The 18,965-nt window shown below is 18.4% G+C and overlaps 6 protein-coding genes across 6 annotated transcripts in view; 3 read left to right on the top strand and 3 right to left on the bottom strand.

The window, feature by feature from the left end:
* The window catches only part of PADL01_1113600 (transcription factor with AP2 domain(s), putative), a gene marked incomplete at both ends in the record, with an annotated part of 1,312 nt that extends 235 nt beyond the window's left edge, over positions 1 to 1,077 (bottom strand). The window contains 3 exons of the mRNA XM_028682593.1: positions 126 to 174; positions 324 to 540; positions 797 to 1,077. Of these exons, the coding sequence (XP_028538855.1) occupies positions 126 to 174; positions 324 to 540; positions 797 to 1,077 (547 nt within the window). The remainder of the gene's footprint in view (positions 1 to 125; positions 175 to 323; positions 541 to 796) is intronic.
* A 2,297-nt stretch (positions 1,078 to 3,374) lies between these two features.
* On the top strand, positions 3,375 to 4,853 carry PADL01_1113500 (cysteine proteinase falcipain 3; the record flags this gene model as incomplete). The annotated part of the gene is made up of 1 exon (XM_028682591.1): positions 3,375 to 4,853. The coding sequence occupies one exon, from the start codon at positions 3,375 to 3,377 to the stop codon at positions 4,851 to 4,853; it is 1,479 nt and encodes a 492-aa protein (XP_028538854.1).
* A 1,491-nt stretch (positions 4,854 to 6,344) lies between these two features.
* PADL01_1113400 (falcipain 2') lies at positions 6,345 to 7,793 on the top strand (the record flags this gene model as incomplete). Its single annotated transcript, XM_028682590.1, has 1 exon — positions 6,345 to 7,793. The coding sequence occupies one exon, from the start codon at positions 6,345 to 6,347 to the stop codon at positions 7,791 to 7,793; it is 1,449 nt and encodes a 482-aa protein (XP_028538853.1).
* A 969-nt stretch (positions 7,794 to 8,762) lies between these two features.
* On the bottom strand, positions 8,763 to 12,217 carry PADL01_1113300 (SET domain protein, putative; the record flags this gene model as incomplete). Its single annotated transcript, XM_028682589.1, has 7 exons — positions 8,763 to 8,822; positions 8,998 to 9,085; positions 9,282 to 9,723; positions 9,902 to 10,006; positions 10,112 to 10,267; positions 10,479 to 11,846; positions 12,088 to 12,217. 7 exons carry the CDS (start codon positions 12,215 to 12,217, stop codon positions 8,763 to 8,765), a joined length of 2,349 nt encoding a protein of 782 aa, XP_028538852.1.
* Positions 12,218 to 15,671: 3,454 nt separating this feature from the next.
* On the top strand, positions 15,672 to 17,948 carry PADL01_1113200 (conserved Plasmodium protein, unknown function; the record flags this gene model as incomplete). Its single annotated transcript, XM_028682588.1, has 13 exons — positions 15,672 to 15,813; positions 15,953 to 16,089; positions 16,204 to 16,266; positions 16,453 to 16,522; positions 16,672 to 16,749; positions 16,852 to 16,884; positions 16,981 to 17,026; positions 17,118 to 17,183; positions 17,266 to 17,287; positions 17,386 to 17,426; positions 17,509 to 17,609; positions 17,747 to 17,848; positions 17,926 to 17,948. 13 exons carry the CDS (start codon positions 15,672 to 15,674, stop codon positions 17,946 to 17,948), a joined length of 924 nt encoding a protein of 307 aa, XP_028538851.1.
* A 273-nt stretch (positions 17,949 to 18,221) lies between these two features.
* Positions 18,222 to 18,889, bottom strand: PADL01_1113100 (conserved Plasmodium protein, unknown function; the record flags this gene model as incomplete). Its single annotated transcript, XM_028682587.1, has 3 exons — positions 18,222 to 18,318; positions 18,439 to 18,535; positions 18,646 to 18,889. The coding sequence occupies 3 exons, from the start codon at positions 18,887 to 18,889 to the stop codon at positions 18,222 to 18,224; spliced, it is 438 nt and encodes a 145-aa protein (XP_028538850.1).
* Positions 18,890 to 18,965: the final 76 nt, after the last annotated feature.

Here is an 18,965-nt window from a genome sequence, read left to right as displayed (position 1 = left end):
ATATATATATATATATTTTTGTATATATTATAATTCAATATATCCAACTATATATTTAGAAGGTCATATTTATTAAGCCTTATTTATTTATATATTTTTTTTTGTAACTTAATATTTTGACATACCTTCAACTCCTGATTCGTATTTAGGTTTTGGCATTAGACGATGTTCTACCTAAAATTAATTAATAATTTAAAAAAAGGAAATATAATAATAAACGTATTTATAAGTTAATACTAATTTGTTATATATTCATATTTTCATTTGATATTATTTGATTTGTTTTTTTTTTTATTTTTTTTGTTTTCCTTTCTTTTTCTTACTTTTAAGGATTCATAAAATTTGATTGCTTCCTTTTTTGCATCATGTATTCCGAACTTTTTAACAGGAAAAGGTTTTGCGTTTAGTTTATTATTTTCAAACCAATATACTTCCCATTGTTCATTTAATTCTTCATACCTTATATTTTCATTAACATTATCAAAGTAATCTTTTCTTATGGTTACTTCTTTGGAGCGTCTTAAATGTACTGGATGATACCTGAATATATAAATTAAAAGGGTGAAAATATATATATATATATATATATATATATATATATATATATATATAAAGTAATAAAATTTTATATTTAAATTTCCAGTAGTATAATATAAAATACAATACGATTGAATGAATTCATGTGTGATGATGTAAAATAATCTATACGAAAATTCTTAAGTTATATAAGAATACATGTGAAAAAATGTATATGTTTTATTTTTATATTCATTTTATTTTTATATGTAGTAGTAACCTGTTTTCTGGATCGGAACGAAATTTATTTCCTATGCCCCATTTAAAAATATATTGAATAAAATCAGAATTTTTTTTATTTATTTCTTCTGTTTCATTTTTTACCACACATATATTATTATTTACACTTGAATTATTTTGTATTGAATTTAAACATATTGATTTTTTCCTATGTTGATATATTGTACTTATATGAAATCGTTTTTTATAAAATTGTATGTAAAATTTCTTGTTTTCATTTTTTCTTTTTATTGAGTTAATTAGGTTGTAAAATAAATTCATAATCGACTTAAAACTTTATAAACATAATAAAGGAATAAAAAGAAAATAAATGAAAAAGGAAAATTTTGTTTGTACTATAAAATATTTTTTATACTACTATTTAATATAGTATATAATACTTCATCAGTACTTCAAATAATTCTAATATTATATAATATATATATATATATATATATATATATATATATGTATTTATATGTGTTTATAATGTGTGTATAACATATTAGGTATTTATATTCTTCATTATTTATTTGACCATGAATTGTTTTTATATTAGGAAATATTTTAATTTATTCAATAAAGGAAAAAAAAAAAAAAAAAAAAAAATGATAACAAAACCTTAAACCTTTTAATATTATATATATATTTCAAATAAAAAATTATTTTTTTCTTTTTCCACATTATATATTTTCAAATGAACTATTTTACTTTTTATTATTTTAAAACCTACAATTGAAGAGATGATTCATTATATATTTAAAGTATTTTGCATGAATTAAACTAATAATTCACTGAGGGAATATAAATATATTATATATACATATATTTATAATTTATTTTTCTTTAATTTTTTTTTGGGGGGAATTGTTAATTTAAGTTACAGGAGGTTTTTTTTTTTTTCTATATTAAATTTTATAATATGATTAATCTATAAAAACTGTATTACAAAAATTTCATGTTTTTTTATAAGGTACAGAGATTACAGCTTTTTTATATATGATATAATTTGATTAGGAGGTTTTTTTTTTTTTTTTTTTAGTTAACTTTGATTTATATAAATATATATAATTTATATATATATAATATTATTTAAAATAAAAAAAAATATATTTTTAGTAGCTTAAATAAATATAAATAATTTTAAATAAATACTTCAATTTAAAAAAATTATGGACCAAGTATATATTTTAATGCATAGTTTTTTGACATAATTTTTTTCATATATAATACAAAATGGACATTTATTATTAAATATAAAGAGTTATATAATAAAGAAGAATAATTTATATTATTATTTTATTGATTTAATATATATATATATATATTATAATATTTATAAAATATATTTTATATATATATATATATTTATTTTTTGCATGTTTTCCATTGCTGATATATAAGTTTTTATAATAAATTCCACAAATTGATATTTTTTTTTTTTGAGAAGAAAAAATGATATACTTCTTTTAAAAAAATATATTTTACTAGCATTATTAAAAAATATGTTTTATATATTATGAGCATTATTTATAAAAAATAAAGGTATGTTATGTTTACAAGGAAGAATATGAACACAGTTATTTTATATATATAAGTTGATTTAAATTGAAAAAAGGGAAAGCAATTATAATATATATTTTATAATAAACATTAAATTTATGGATTATTATATATTATATATATAATATATATATATATATATATAATAATACGAACCTTTATATATATACATAAATAATATATTATATATACATATATATATATATATATTTTTTTTTTTTAAGCTCTATTTTTACTTTATATTTCCTATTTATATATATTGTTTATTATTATTTTTTATTTTTGGAATGATTAATTTGCCATTTGATTTAAATTTAATATTTATATATTAGTAAAAAAAATATATCATTAATTTGTAAATATTCATATATATTATATATAGCATTCTTTTAATAATAATAAGATTTAAAAAAAAAATATATTATATATATATAATATATATTTATTTATTTATAGGAAAAAGGGGAAACCCAAGGATTACATTAACAAAAAAAAAAAAAAAAATTCAAATTATATATATATATATATATATAATTTTTTTTTTTTTTTTTTTTGAAAATTTCCGTATATATTATATATATTACCTAAGATGTCATAATAATAAAAAGAAATATGTAAATTCACATATAATATTTGGAAAAATCCAAATTTAAGAACATTTATATATATATTAATTTTTAGTATTATTTTAGTGTGATATATATATTATATATAAATAATACATTTATATATAATATTTATATTAAGTATTATAACGAAATATTTTTTTGATAATAAAATTATTTTATATATATAATAAATATATTTTATAACAATTATACATAATGCTTTTATGATGTATGCTATTATATATCATAAGTAAATATTGTAAATAAAATATAACATTATATATAAATAAATATATAAACATAAATGTATATATATATATATATATATATAAATACATAGTATAAATTTTTTTATTTTTTTATTTTTATATTTTTATATTTTTTCATTTTTATATTTTTGTTTGAACAATGGAATATCACATGGAATATTCACCAAATGAGGTGATTAAACAAGAAAGAGAAGTATTTGTAGGAAAAGAAAAAAGTGGAAACAAATTTAAAAGAAAGAGATCTATTTTTATATTTTTTACCGTATCAATATGTTTTATGTTTGCTTTAATGTTATTTTATTTTACAAGTAATGAAAACAACAAGAATTTGTTTTCTAATAGTTTATCAAATAATATAAACGATGATTACATAATAAATTCATTATTAAAAAGTGAAAGCGGTAAAAAATTCATTGTATCAAAACTTGAAGAATTAATATCTACTTATGATAAAGAGAATAAAATGAAAACTAGTGGAGAAGAAGAAAATAACATGAATATGAATGGTGTTGAATATAATGATAATAAAAGTGTTAGTATTGTTAATAAAAAAAATGGAAATTTAAAAGTGAATAATAATTATCAAGTTTCTTATTCTAATCTTTTTGATACAAAATTTTTAATGGATAATTTAGAGACTGTTAATTTATTTTATATCTTTTTAAAAGAGAATAATAAGAAATATGAAACATCTGAAGAAATGCAAAAAAGATTTAACATATTTTCCGAAAATTATAAAAAGATAGAATTACATAATAAAAAAACTAATAGTTTATATAAAAGAGGTATGAACAAATTTGGAGATTTATCCCCAGAAGAATTTAGAAGTAAATATTTAAATTTAAAAACACATAGTCCATTCAAAACATTATCATCTTCTATGCCATATGAAGTAAATTATGAAGATGTAATTAATAAATATAAACCAGCTGATGCTAAATTAGATCGTATAGCATATGATTGGAGATTACATGGTGGTGTAACACCTGTAAAAGATCAAGCATTATGTGGATCATGTTGGGCCTTTAGTAGTGTAGGTTCTGTTGAATCTCAATATGCTATAAGAAAGAAAGGATTATTTTTATTTAGTGAACAGGAACTAGTTGATTGTTCAATTAAAAATAATGGTTGTTATGGTGGATATATTACTAATGCTTTTGAAGATATGATTGATCTTGGAGGATTATGTTCTGAAAATGATTATCCATATGTAAGTAATTTACCAGAAACATGTAATCTTAAACAATGTAATGAGAAATATACAATAAAATCATATGTATCTATTCCAGATGATAAATTTAAAGAAGCTTTAAGATATCTAGGTCCTATTAGTATAAGTATTGCAGCTTCAGATGATTTCGCCTTTTATAGAGGAGGTTTCTATGATGGAGAATGTGGATCAGCACCAAATCATGCAGTTATACTTGTTGGTTATGGTATGAAAGATATCTATAATGAGGATACTGGAAAAATGGAAAAATTTTATTATTATATCATTAAAAACTCATGGGGACCTGATTGGGGAGAACGAGGATATATTAATTTAGAAACTGATATAAATGGATATAAAAAAACTTGTTCAATTGGAACAGAAGCTTATGTACCATTAATTGAATAAACATAATAATAAAAATAAAATTTGCTTAATAAATTAAAAAAAAATAAATTAAAAAAAAATAAATTAATATATATAAATAAATATAAATAAATATATATATAATATATATATTTTTAATGTACAATTTTTTATATATTAGGAACACATCAAAAAATAATAATTTTTTAAATATTTTATTTATTTTATTTATTTTATTTATTTAGCGTTTCGATACAATTAAATTATTTTTTAGTTTTTTTTTTTTTTTTTTTTTTTTTTTTTATAAATTTTATATTAAGAACTAAGAAAATACTGAAATATTTAATATAAAATAGAAACAATAAATAAATATAAAATCATATTTAGTATAAAATAGGGAAAAGTGTCTTTGTATGTAATTTTTAAATATTTAATAAATATAATACGACATTATTATTCATGTGCCATTATTTTATTTTTTTACAAATCAGTCATTTTATTTATTTATTATATTTTTTTTTTTATCTGAATTTTTCTATAAAGAAAATAAAAAATATTTCCATATATATATATATATATATATAATAAATTATATACTAAAAGAAAATATTATATATATTTAAATATATTAATATACATTGTACACTAGGCTTTTAATTTTTATATAATTAATTATATATATATTATATGCGTATTAATATATATAATATGAACAAATAAAGGGTGTCTGCCCTATAAAAGTTATATAAATAAAAAATATATTATTTTCTAATTTCAACCTCCATTTTTATTTATTTATAGAAAATATGTTCTACATAAAATATTATATATAAAATTTATAAATATATAATATTATATATAATAAGTATATTTCTAATATGTTTACCTATAAATGATATATATATATATATATAATGATCTCTATACTTTTTAAAAAAACAAAGGTGAATTATTAATTAACAGTGCCTTAATAAATAATATAGTGCATAATTATAAGGAAAAAATTAATAAGTGCAATTAATCTTTACTTGTCGTTTTTTTTGTTTATATATATATATATTTATTTATTTAAATATAAAAAAAGAAAAAAGAAATATAGGTAACAACGATTGGATATATATACATACGTATTAAGTTATATTAATATATATTTTTTTTCTTTTCATATATGACAGATTTTCTATGATATAAGAAAATCATCAATTTTGTTTTATAAATATAAAAAACTATCTATATAAATATATATAAATATATTTATATATATATAATATGTTGTTTCTTCTTTAAACGTTTCTACTTATTTTAATGAATAAAAAATTATAGAGTATAATATATTTTTCATTAATATATCTATATCTATAAAATAATACATTTTAATGAATTAAATATATATAAAATTAAATATCTAATAAAAGAACTATAAATTTGTGTAAATTAAAGTTATACAAATATATATATATATATATATATATATTATCATAATATCATTTATTGTTAATTTATATATATATATTTTTTTTTTTTTTTTTCAAAATGGATTACCACATGGATTATGCTCCCAATGAGGTAATTAATCAAGAAAGGAAATACTTTGTTGACAAATATGTTGATAGAAAAATATTAAAGAATAAAAAATCATTGTTAGTTATTGCTTCATTATCAATACTTTCAATTGTTAGTTTTGTTTTATTTTATTTTTCTCCAAATGATAGAAAAACTGATTTATTCAAAAACTCATCAGTTGAAAACAATAATGATGACTACATAATAAATAGCTTGTTAAAAAGCCCAAATGGCAAGAAATTTATTGTCTCCAAAATTGATGAAGCTCTATCATTCTATGAAAATAAAATGAAAGATGAAAGAAAAATTAATAACAATAATACTTCATCTGACTTTAAAGGCCTTAGCTTATTTAAAGAAAATACAGCAGAAAATAATGTTATTTTTAATAAAGAATATTTTATAAATTTTTTTGATAATAAATTCTTAATGAATAATTCAGATCATATAAACCAATTTTATATGTTCATAAAAACTAATAACAAACAATATAATTCTCCAAATGAAATGAAAGAAAGATTTCAAGTATTCTTACAAAATGCAAACAAAGTAAATATGCATAACAATAATAAAAACAGTTTATATAAAAAAGAATTAAATAAATTTGCTGATTTAACTTATCATGAATTTAAAAGTAAATATCTTAGCTTAAGACCTTCGAAACCATTAAAAGGTTCTAAATATTTATTAGATGAAATAAATTATGAAGACGTAATAAAAAAATATAAAAGAGAAGAAAATTTTGATCATGCAGCTTATGATTGGAGATTACACAGTGGTGTAACACCTGTAAAGGACCAAAAAAATTGTGGATCCTGCTGGGCCTTCAGTAGTATAGGTGCTGTAGAATCACAATATGCAATTAGAAAGAATAAATTAATAACTTTAAGTGAACAAGAATTAGTAGATTGCTCATTTAAAAATTATGGTTGTAATGGAGGACTCATTAATAACGCTTTTGAAGATATGATTGAACTTGGAGGTATATGTCCAGATGATGATTATCCATATGTTAGTGATGCTCCAAATTTATGTAATATAGACAGATGTACCGAAAAATATGGAATCAAAAATTATTTATCTGTACCAGATAATAAATTAAAAGAAGCACTTAGATTCTTGGGACCTATAAGTATTAGTATAGCTGTATCAGATGATTTTCCGTTCTACAAAGAAGGTATTTTTGATGGTGAATGTGGTGATGAATTAAACCATGCCGTTATTCTTGTAGGTTTTGGCATGAAAGAAATTGTTGATCCATTAACAAAAAAAGCAGAAAAACATTATTATTATATAATTAAAAACTCATGGGGAGACCAGTGGGGAGAACGAGGTTTCATAAATATTGAAACAGATGAATCTGGATTAATGAGAAGATGTGCATTAGGTACTGATGCATTCATTCCATTAATTGAATAAATATATCAATAGTAGAATAAAAGGGGGATTTTCATAAATAAATAATTGAAAATCTGGGAACATTTTATAAGATAAGGATTATATATAAAATATGAAGATACCAAAAAAAGTATAAAATTCTTTAGATATAATGTAGAATGTATTAACATATATATTTTTTCTTTTTATTTTTTGATGTATATATATATGTTTATAGAATAAAGTTTTGAATATTTTCATTCCGGAAATTTTGCTGCATATCATAAAATATATTGTTTTTTTATTGTTATTTTTATTTTTTATATTTTTTTTTTTTTTTTTTTTTTTTTTTTTTTTTTTTTTTGATTTTGTTTTTCTTTTACTTGTTTTTAATTATTTATTAATTTTTCATATTAACAATTTGTCCCATTATATTAAATAAACAAAAATAAATAAGAAAAGAAAATTATATGTTAAAACAAAAAAGAATATTATGTATATTTTCAGTAAAAATGAATATAGAAAAATATGGAAGTTATTATGAGATACATTAGAAAAAATAGGTACAAGTTTTATAATTTCTCCATATCTGTATATTCTTATATTTTTATATTTATTTGTTTATTTTTTTTTTTTTTTTTTGATGTGGATTTGATTTGAAATTCTTTAATTTCATTTTCCACATTATGGAAATTTTAATATATTATTTTGAGAACATATGTAAAATGTTCTAAACAATATTTTAAAAACAAAAACATTTTTATAATATTTCACATGAAAAAACAAAATGATAATCATTTTATTGTAGAGAAAAAAAAAATAATAATAATATTAATAAAAATATACATATATATATATATATATATATATATATATATATATATTTATATTATACATTTATACAATATCATAATATAATCATGAATAATAAAAATGATGATTTTATTATTTTATAGTTTTTAATTTTTTTTTTTTTTTATTTTTTTTTTTTGAAGCTACTGCTAAATATATTTACTCCTCAATTTGAGGAGCATCAGTGGTTGTTAGACTATCAATTCTATAATATTTATTCTGTAAAAAGAAAAATATAATAATATAATATATATATATATATATATATATATTATATTTGTGGTATTTTAGTTATATCTACATAAAGAATTATATTATATGAAAATAAATACACTTAATAATTTTATATATACATATGACACACTATTCTTATAATATATTTTTTTTTAATTACCAATGAATCTCTCAAATAATCATGAGAGTATCCACATAATATTTCAAGTAAATGTATTGATTTCAAAAAGTGAGAACAAATCCTTTTTCTACAATGATAAAATAAAAAATATTAAAAAATTAATTTAATATTTATTATTAAACGTAATGACTATATAAAATTTTGTTTTAGCATATACAGTACAGAAATATAAACATATATATATATATATATATATATATATATATATATATATGTATGTATATTTTTATATTTTTATTTTTCTTTCTTTTAGATATTCTTACTTTTCTTCAAATGTTATTGTAAAATCATTTTCTGTTGATAAAATCTCAGTATTTATAGAGTTTGCATGTATTTCTCCTAACTCTTCATATAACCAAGCTAAAACATAATTTGCTCTTGGTATAACATCTATAGCATATTTTATTCTTTGCATTTGATAATATATTGCTTTTTCCCATTGAGATGTATCTCTGTAACCTTCAAAAAGTATCGTATATAATTGAAACATAATCCAATGTTGAGTAAATATTTTATCAGCCTGTACATAAACAGCTAAGGCATCAGACAAATCATTCTTATCTGTTTCTTGCAATCTTTCTATATAACTATTTTCATATTCTATATATTCATATGCTGTACTTTCTGTTATTTCACATAAGCAAACATTGCACTTTGTAACAATTGGAATGTCATCATGGTATTCACTTTTTATGAAAAAGGTTCCTAAATAAATAAATATAAATATAAATATAAATATATATATATATATATATAATGTCAATAGTTATATTCAAAAAAATATACATGTAAAGGAAAACATATATATAATAAGATTCATTTTTTTTTTTTTTTTTATGCTTATTCCAATTTATTATTATTTTATTTTATTTTATTTTTTTACCCATTGCACATGTTGAACATCTGAAACCTCTACAATTATCTACAGGATGAGTACACCTACTACACATACACACAAATAACCAGTTGGTAAGTTTTTCCCTCCTAACTACGATAATAAAAGAAAAAGAAACATAAAATAAATGTTAATTTTTTTTTTCTTTCTTTCTTTTTTTTTTTTTTTTTTTTTTTTTTTTTTGGTTTAAATTCTTACTATTTGATGATTTGTATAGATCGTCATCTCCTAAATAAGATATTGTTATTTCATCTCCAGGATTTAATTTAATCCTTGCACGCAAAACGAAACTATCGTTTTCACCATAGTGCCAACAAGCAGTGGAGATACAACTATGAGCAAGCATGGAAATGCCTAAACAAAAAAAAATAAAATAAAAACATATAAAAATAAAAAATATATAAAATCATTAAATTGTGTAGACAATATAAATGAAAATATTATATATATATATATATATATATATATATATGTGTATGTTTATATTATTTATTTTATTTTTTTGTTGTTGTTTGTTGCATTTATTTGACATATTTTTAACATTATATAATTTTATTTTCCTTACGGTTATAAAGAACTAGACCTTCATTGTCGGTATGATGGCCGAAGGCATTATAATGCCAGACTTGTATAATTCTGGAATATATTTTTGGATCAATTAATTTATTTTTATAATAGTAATATTTATTTCCATTTACAAAATTTGTTTTTTCGCAAACTTTATCTAACACATTATAAACATCATCATCAGGTTCTTTATCAGGTTCTGGAACCCATTTATCAAGACAAGCCTTATAATTAAAATCATTGAGCATAGTAATACTACATAAGGCTGCATAATGCCATTTAAGTGGCAATTCAAAATTTTGTTCATCATTTAATTTATTTAAATATGTCCACAATTGCTCGTTTAAATTTGGTGTAACTATTAATATTGGATTTTCAACAAATATAATAGAACCTGGATCTAATTTTTTTTTTGTAAACATACATCTACCTTTACCTTTTACATTAGATATTTCTACATCGTTATCAATTTCTTCAATAGTATAAACATCTAATTTTTCTTCAACATATTCTTCTTCTTCTTCTTCAACAACAATATTATCGTTTTCTTCATGTTTCATATCTGTAATTTCATTTTCTACTATGATTTTTTCTATATTCTTTTCATTTGGCAATGTGACCTTTACATCGTTCATGTTTTCATTATTAGGATATTTGTTCTCTAGTTCTTCTTCATCCACATATTCTTCATCAACATATTCCACATCGATATTTTCCATATTCACTTCTTCCATCTCATCATTTTCTTCATTTACTTTTTCTTCATATATATTTTCATCATCTATATTTTCATAATCTATATTTTCATCATCTATATTTTCATCATATACATTTATATCATCTATATTTTCATCATATACATTTACATCATCTACATTTTCATCATATACATTTACATCATCTATATTTTCATCATATACATTTACATCATCTATATTTTCATCATCTATTATTTCTTCTTCTTCTTGCTCCTGTTGTTCATCCACGTCAGAATATTCCTTAGTCTCACCCACATTAAAATTTTTCAAACCATTATAAATAAATTCATTATTTTTGTTTTCATCATGATATATAAAATCATCTGTTTCACTTTTTTTTTTTTTAATATAATAATTATTAACATAATCAGTACTTCCATTTGTTATTTCATCGTTTGTTATTGAAGAATATTCTCTTAGATTTATATCCATTTTTTCATTTTTAATATTTCTATTTTTAATTTGTTCATATTTTTTATTTTCCTCATTCCAAAAATGATCTTTGTATCCATATAAATCTTCCTGCGATGGTTCTTCCCTCTTTAGGTTGTCTCTAACGATTTTTTTATTTCTATGAATCTTATCATTGTAATACTGAAAAAGGTCTTCTATAAAAAGGAAACAAAATAAATATATAAGTGACCATAAATACAAATATGTAAAATATATATATATATATATATATATATATATGTGCATGGCAATGATTTCCTAGCTCCATTTTTTTTGTAAAATAAGAAATAAATAAAATAAACTTAAATATATAACACCAAAATTCCTTTAATATATATATATATATATATATATATATATATATATATATATATATATATGTATTTTTTTTCATACCTGAGAAAGGCATACTATCCAAATCAAGAGTTTTGGATTGAGCCCAATCTCTTTCATCAACTGCATCGATTTCTACTTGCGTTTTCTTTTTACTAGTAGAACGTCTTAATTTTCTAAATATTGTTTCCATATTGACTAACACTAATAAATTATATAATATCTAGGTATATATATAAATATATGTACAGGTACTTCCTTATATTGTTATTTTTTTCTTTTCAAGTCCAGGGACCAGAAAACATAACAATTCTTAAATATAATAAATATTCTTAATGAACTTTATTATTGAGAAGGTAACAAGTAGAAGGAATAAAAACAATTAAACAAAAAAAGTATTTATATAAAATAATAAATAAATATACATATATATATATATATATCCAATAAAATAAAGATATATTGTACAATACACTAAACAAAAGTACAATAATATTCTACAAACTCTTATACTTTTAAATATTTAAATAATGTGTATATATTTTTTTAAAAAAAAAAATAATAATAAAAAAAAAAAAAAGTATTCACATGTCATTTTACATTATTGTCATATGGTCTTCAAATAAAAATATATATGAATACATATATATTGCATACTATAATTGAACAATTCATATCAAGCGAAAAATGAAAAAAAAGAAACAAAAAATGAATATAAAAAAATAAAACAAAACAAAACAAAATATATTAATAAAGGTAATTATATATAAATAAATGTAATAATATGTATGTATAAAAAAAAAAACTTATTTTTGTATTAATTTACAAAAATACATTATACTAAACAATGGCATCATAATATTATATATGTATCAAAAGGTATACACCAATAATACAAATATAAGGAAAAAAAACAAAAAAAAAAAAAAAAAAATGACATTCATGAAATGATACATATATATATAATAAATATATACATATATAATATATATAAATGTTCCGTTATTATAATTTTTTTTTTCACATTTTACAAAAAAAAAAAAAAAAATAAAAATAATAAATAAATACATACATACTATATATATATATATATATATATATATATATATATATATATATATATATATATATATTTATTTATTTATTTATTTATTTATATAACGTAAAAAAAATTAAACCAAAACAAAAGACCCATTTTTAACATTAAAAACAATAATTATGAAACAAGCATATTCTAAAAAAATAAAACAAAAAATATATAATTATAATGCATTCTTTTATATATTTACCATAAAAAAAATATATATGTATTTTTTTTTTTACATAAATATTTCATCCTTATGTATACAAAAACATTTATGTAATTTATTATCTATAAATTTTTAATTATAAAAAAAAATAATAACGTTGTATTATCGATTCCCACACATTATAATATATTTATGTGTCAAAATATGTATACACACAATTTTTTTTTTTTTTTTATTACGTTCTTCTATATTCTTTTTTTATTATAGAATAATTTATAAAAATGGCTTTAACATAAAATATATATATATATATATATATATATATATATATATATTTATATATGCATATAAATATGTGCCATTAATAAAATAATATATATTTATATATAATACATAATGTATTTTTATATATTCTTGTGATATATTAAATTTTTACAGGCACATATATATTATAATAATATATATATATAAATATTTTTTATTTGTAATCTTTTTTTGTTACTCAAGAAAAAAAAAAAAAAATTGTGCAATATATTTTGAAAAGTTGGAATTTATTTTTACAATACAAATATTATATAAAGAATTGTTTGAATTACTAAAAAATACATTATACAATATAACAAACATAAAGGAAAACAAAAAACATAAATATAATATTATATATAATAAATTATATATGCTATTTACTTTTATTTTTATTATTATTTTGTATCCTTCAAAAAAAATAAAATAAAATAAAACAAATTAATAATAAAATGTACATATTATATATATATATATATATATATATATATATATATATATAATACATACATACAATTTCCCACTTCGTTATTTTAACTTTTTTTTTCTTTTTGCGGTGTTCTGTTTTATTTTTTTTATTTTTTTTAATTTTATTATTTTTTATAATATGAGAAAAATAAACATTCGAATTTTACTCAGAATTATGCATGTATATAATTATATGAATATATATTATAAAAATATGTAATAAAACAATAAAAGTAGAAAAGAAAAGAAAAAAAAAAATTTATGTATATGTATATTATATATATATATAATAAAAATAATATTTTTTATACTAAATCAGTATTTTACAGATTTTTAAAAATTTTCATTTATACATATATTATATGTATTATATATATAATATATATATAAATATTTATATATGTATGTATATTTAAATAATGTATTATATTTTATTTCTTTTTTTTTTTTGTTACATACGCATTAAAACATAATAATATAATGTATATGTATATTTTTAACATATATATAAATAATATAAAATAATTTAATTTTTTGGTTTTTGTTTTTTTACATACATTTTTTATTATATATATATATATATATTTTTCATTTTAAAAATGTTAAAGAAATATATTTAAAAAAATATATTTATTTCTTATGTTTAAATTTGTGTGATACAATATATTATATATATATATATATATATATATATTCTTTTATATTTGTTTCATTTCTTTGATTAAAGATATAACATTCACTATAAAGTTACAGTTGTTAAGATATAATAAAATATATTTATTATATATAAGAAATTATTTTTGGCTTATAATTGAATTATAAAAACATGTTGATAAAGAAATAAGAAAAACAGGAAATTTTTATTTTTACATGTTATTTTATTTTTTATTTTTTTTATTTTTTTCCTCTAATATATTTAAAAACCAATAATATAATTTTGACAATTTGTGATTGTGATACTAAAAAGATCTGTGTAATTTAAAATTTTATTTATAAGGAAATAATGTTTTTTATATTCGAGAATTTGTTATATTATATGATCTGTATATCTTGAATAATTGAAAAATGGAAAAATACAAATAAATAAACATTTACCATTTTTTTCATGTTTTATAAATATAGGATTTTTTAGTCATTTATTCTGGTTTCTTTTCTTATTTTATTTATAAATATAAAAGATAATATATATTAAGATATTAAAATAAGGATCTTACAAAATATATATATATATATATATATAGTTTTTTTTTTTTTTTTTTTTTTTTTTTTTTTTTTTGGTGTGTGTTTATTTTTTTATAAATGGTCTTATTGAATATCTCTACTTTTTTCTTATTTCCGAAAGTGTTCTTATAATAGAGAATGGTATGTACACGATTTTATATAAAAAAAAACAAAAAAATAAAATAATACAATAAAATAAAGAAACCAAAACACAAAATAAATTAAATAAAAAATGTATATATAAATACAATTATGATTAATACTTTCTGTTTTTTTGAAAAACATTTGTTCCACATAAAAGACATTAAATAATATATATTATAATATAAATATAATAAGTAAAATATAATATATATATATACACAAACACATATATATATACATATATATTTTTTATTTTAAAATATGAAGATAACTTTTGTAAAAATAATTAATTGTTTTTCTTCCTATCTCTTAATTCAATTATGTTTATTTAAAACTTGTCTAAATTCAAAGGCATATGAAAATGATGTATCTCCATCATTTAATAAGGTTCCATTATCTAATGGTTTAGAGAAAATATAATTATAATTTTTTTTTTTTTTTTTTTTTTGTTGTTCTTTCCTTATGTGACGCACGTATTTTTACATAGTACATATATTTATATATATAATTATATATATATATTAACTTATTTATATATTTAGGTCCCTTAGATCTACCATCAGGTGTAACAATAAATCTAGGGTTAAGAAGGAGAAAATATAGTTCAAATGAACAAAAAAATGATACATACTTGAAAAATGCACTTAATGATGATGCAAAGATATTAAAAGAGTCTATAGTATATATTGAAATATAATAATAAATAATTAAATATATCCTTATATATATATATATATATTATATATATATGTATATGCTTTCTTATAATTTTCCTTTTTTTTTGACGGTTCAGAATAAGAGTAATTTTCGCAAGCCAGAATGGGATAACAATTCAGTTGAGGAAAAGTTATCTTATGTAATACAAAACATATAAAATGTAAAAAACAATAATAATAAAATAAAAATATAATGAATCGTCATATAAAAACATAGATTGTTATATCATATTATTATACACTTTTACAAATGTGTAGTTATACAGTTTTATATTTACAATTATATAAAAATATTTTTATTTAAATATGCTCTTTTATTTTATTAGGACTTCCCACCATGGCTATCTGAAATGATAAGCTCGTTCGATAAGAGCAAAAGTACTTTAGGCTCTTTAGGTTATAAACAAAAATATTTATAAATATTGTATATACTATAAATCAATTTTTAAAAGAAAACATAATGATACATCTTATACCTATATAATGTTGGAAAAACATATTTATATATATTTTATAATTCTTTTGAATGTAAATATTTTATAAAGGTGTTGAGAATTTGCCTGACCTAAACGAGTGCAAGAAAATAAATCATTTATCAAAGCAAATGCTATGTATAATTGAAGGTATAAATAAATAAATAAATATATATATTATCCATATATGTGATATGTATATTTCGTATATGTCATTTATTTAATTATAATAAATTTCTTTGTGAAATATAGGCCTTGATCGAATAAAGGAAGTTTACGAAAATGGTTTGAAAAAATAAAAATTAAGAAAATGGAAAATTATTATATATATATATATTTATTTATTTATTTATTTATTTTTATTTACTTTCCCAACGGTAGCTAAGGATATCACATCTTTGACTGCCCGTGTCCTTGCGGGGGGAAGGTAATAAACATAAAGAAAAAGTAATCATTTCTTATTTTTTTTATAATCAAAATAATTTATATATACTTCATTTGTGAATTAATATATATAGGCTAGCAGTGAAAGCTTTAACAAGACTGAAGACGTTGGCATCTACCTTGGAAAATAAGCAATTAATGTTATACATATAAATAATATATACATATATATGTATGTATATTCAATATGTTTATATATTTATGTATTCATGTACATCTCAGGAAATCCTTAGGAACGCCAATGGTAAAGCAAGAAGATATTATCATGATTTAGTTATATCTTATATATAATATATTATATTATATATATTTTTTTTTTTTTTTTTTTTTGATTGCCATCAGGCCACCTTAATATTGTTACAACGCGAATCCACCTCAGATAGGTAATTATACATGAAGTAAAAATTAAAAAGAATATAAAAGGGGAACAAATAAAAAAATTATTTTATTTTTTTTGTAAACTAGAAATCGATGGTTATGTGGAAGTATCTTAACTTTATTAACTGACTTACCCGTAGTGTCTGACTTGGCTGATATAAAAACGGGTTCATATGGCCACGTTAATGGTATTACAAAAAAAAAAAAAAAAGAAAAAAAAAAAAAGAAAAAAAAAAAAGGGGGAAGAAATAATATTCATATTATAACATTTTAATAGAATGTATAATTATTTACATATATATATGTATATGTATTTATTTCTAAGTTATAATGCCAAGACAATCCAGAGTTCGTAACGCAGATAGAAATATTTTAAGACTAAGAGAAGGTGCTTCTCCATCATATCTTATAAACGGATATACATCTAGTAATCATAAAAAACTATAATATTAATAATAATAATTATATATATATATATATATATATATTTTGCCCTTTTTTCAGTTCAAGCAAATTATACAACATAAAATATATGAAAATTGTGTACGTCATAAATGCACATATATATATTTATTTATTTATGAGCAAGCATAATGTTTAATTCTTTTTCCTTTTTTTTTTTTTCTTTTATAAATATAAAAATATATATGTCATGTTCATGTTGGTTTGCTAATTAAAGTTATATTAATATGTTATATTGTTAGAAACAAAAAAAAAAAAAAAAAATAATAGTAATAATAAATAAATAACTATATATGATATGATAATAATATAATATGGCATATTCAATATGATATAAATTACCAAAATTTGGTAGTTTGTTTTAATGGTCTATAATAAGAATGATCTTGCCAGAATTGTAATTTTTTTTTTCCATAACCTTTAACTTCATGATACCTTGAAAAAAAAAAAAAAAATAAAATAACAATATAATAAATATAAACACCATAATGAACAAATTATTTATTAATGATATCATATATACAAATATTTTAATAACTTTTTTTTATAATTTACCTGTATGGTCTATATTTATCAAAGTCTAGGAGTTTTTTTCTCGTGGCCCAATAGCCATGTCTATGATACCATTTCCATTTGCTTGGCCAATAAGTACCTAAATGTTTAAAATAAAAAAAAATAAAATGGAAACATATAAATTTAAATATATATATATATATATATTTGAGTAAAATTAATTGTTCTTTTATATGTGTGCTATATTACCTTTCCATTTCCTTCCTTTCCAGAAGAGCCTACTTAAGGACTCAATTAATTTTTGAAAATAGTCATTTACTCGATTTATAAAAATATGGTTTTGATTTTTTTTAACTATATCATAATTTATTTTCCATTTTGGGAATTTGTATTGCTTAAATATATAAACGTTAATTAAAGAAGAAAGGCAATCATTAAATATATTTATAAATCTGACATTACTTTTATCAATTTGATGTTTTATAATAACCATTATATTATAACATTATTATAAAAGAAAAATTAATGTGCTTTTAGTTATTCGTTCCTTTGTTATTTTATCCATAACT

This window comes from Plasmodium sp. gorilla clade G2 (genome assembly GCF_900097015.1).
Source record: "Plasmodium sp. gorilla clade G2 genome assembly, chromosome: 11".
In the NCBI taxonomy this organism is placed as follows: Eukaryota; Apicomplexa; class Aconoidasida; order Haemosporida; family Plasmodiidae; genus Plasmodium; species Plasmodium adleri (nom. inval.).
The sequence above is the reverse complement of the archived record's forward strand: the minus strand, read 5'-3'. Positions and strand labels throughout refer to the sequence as shown.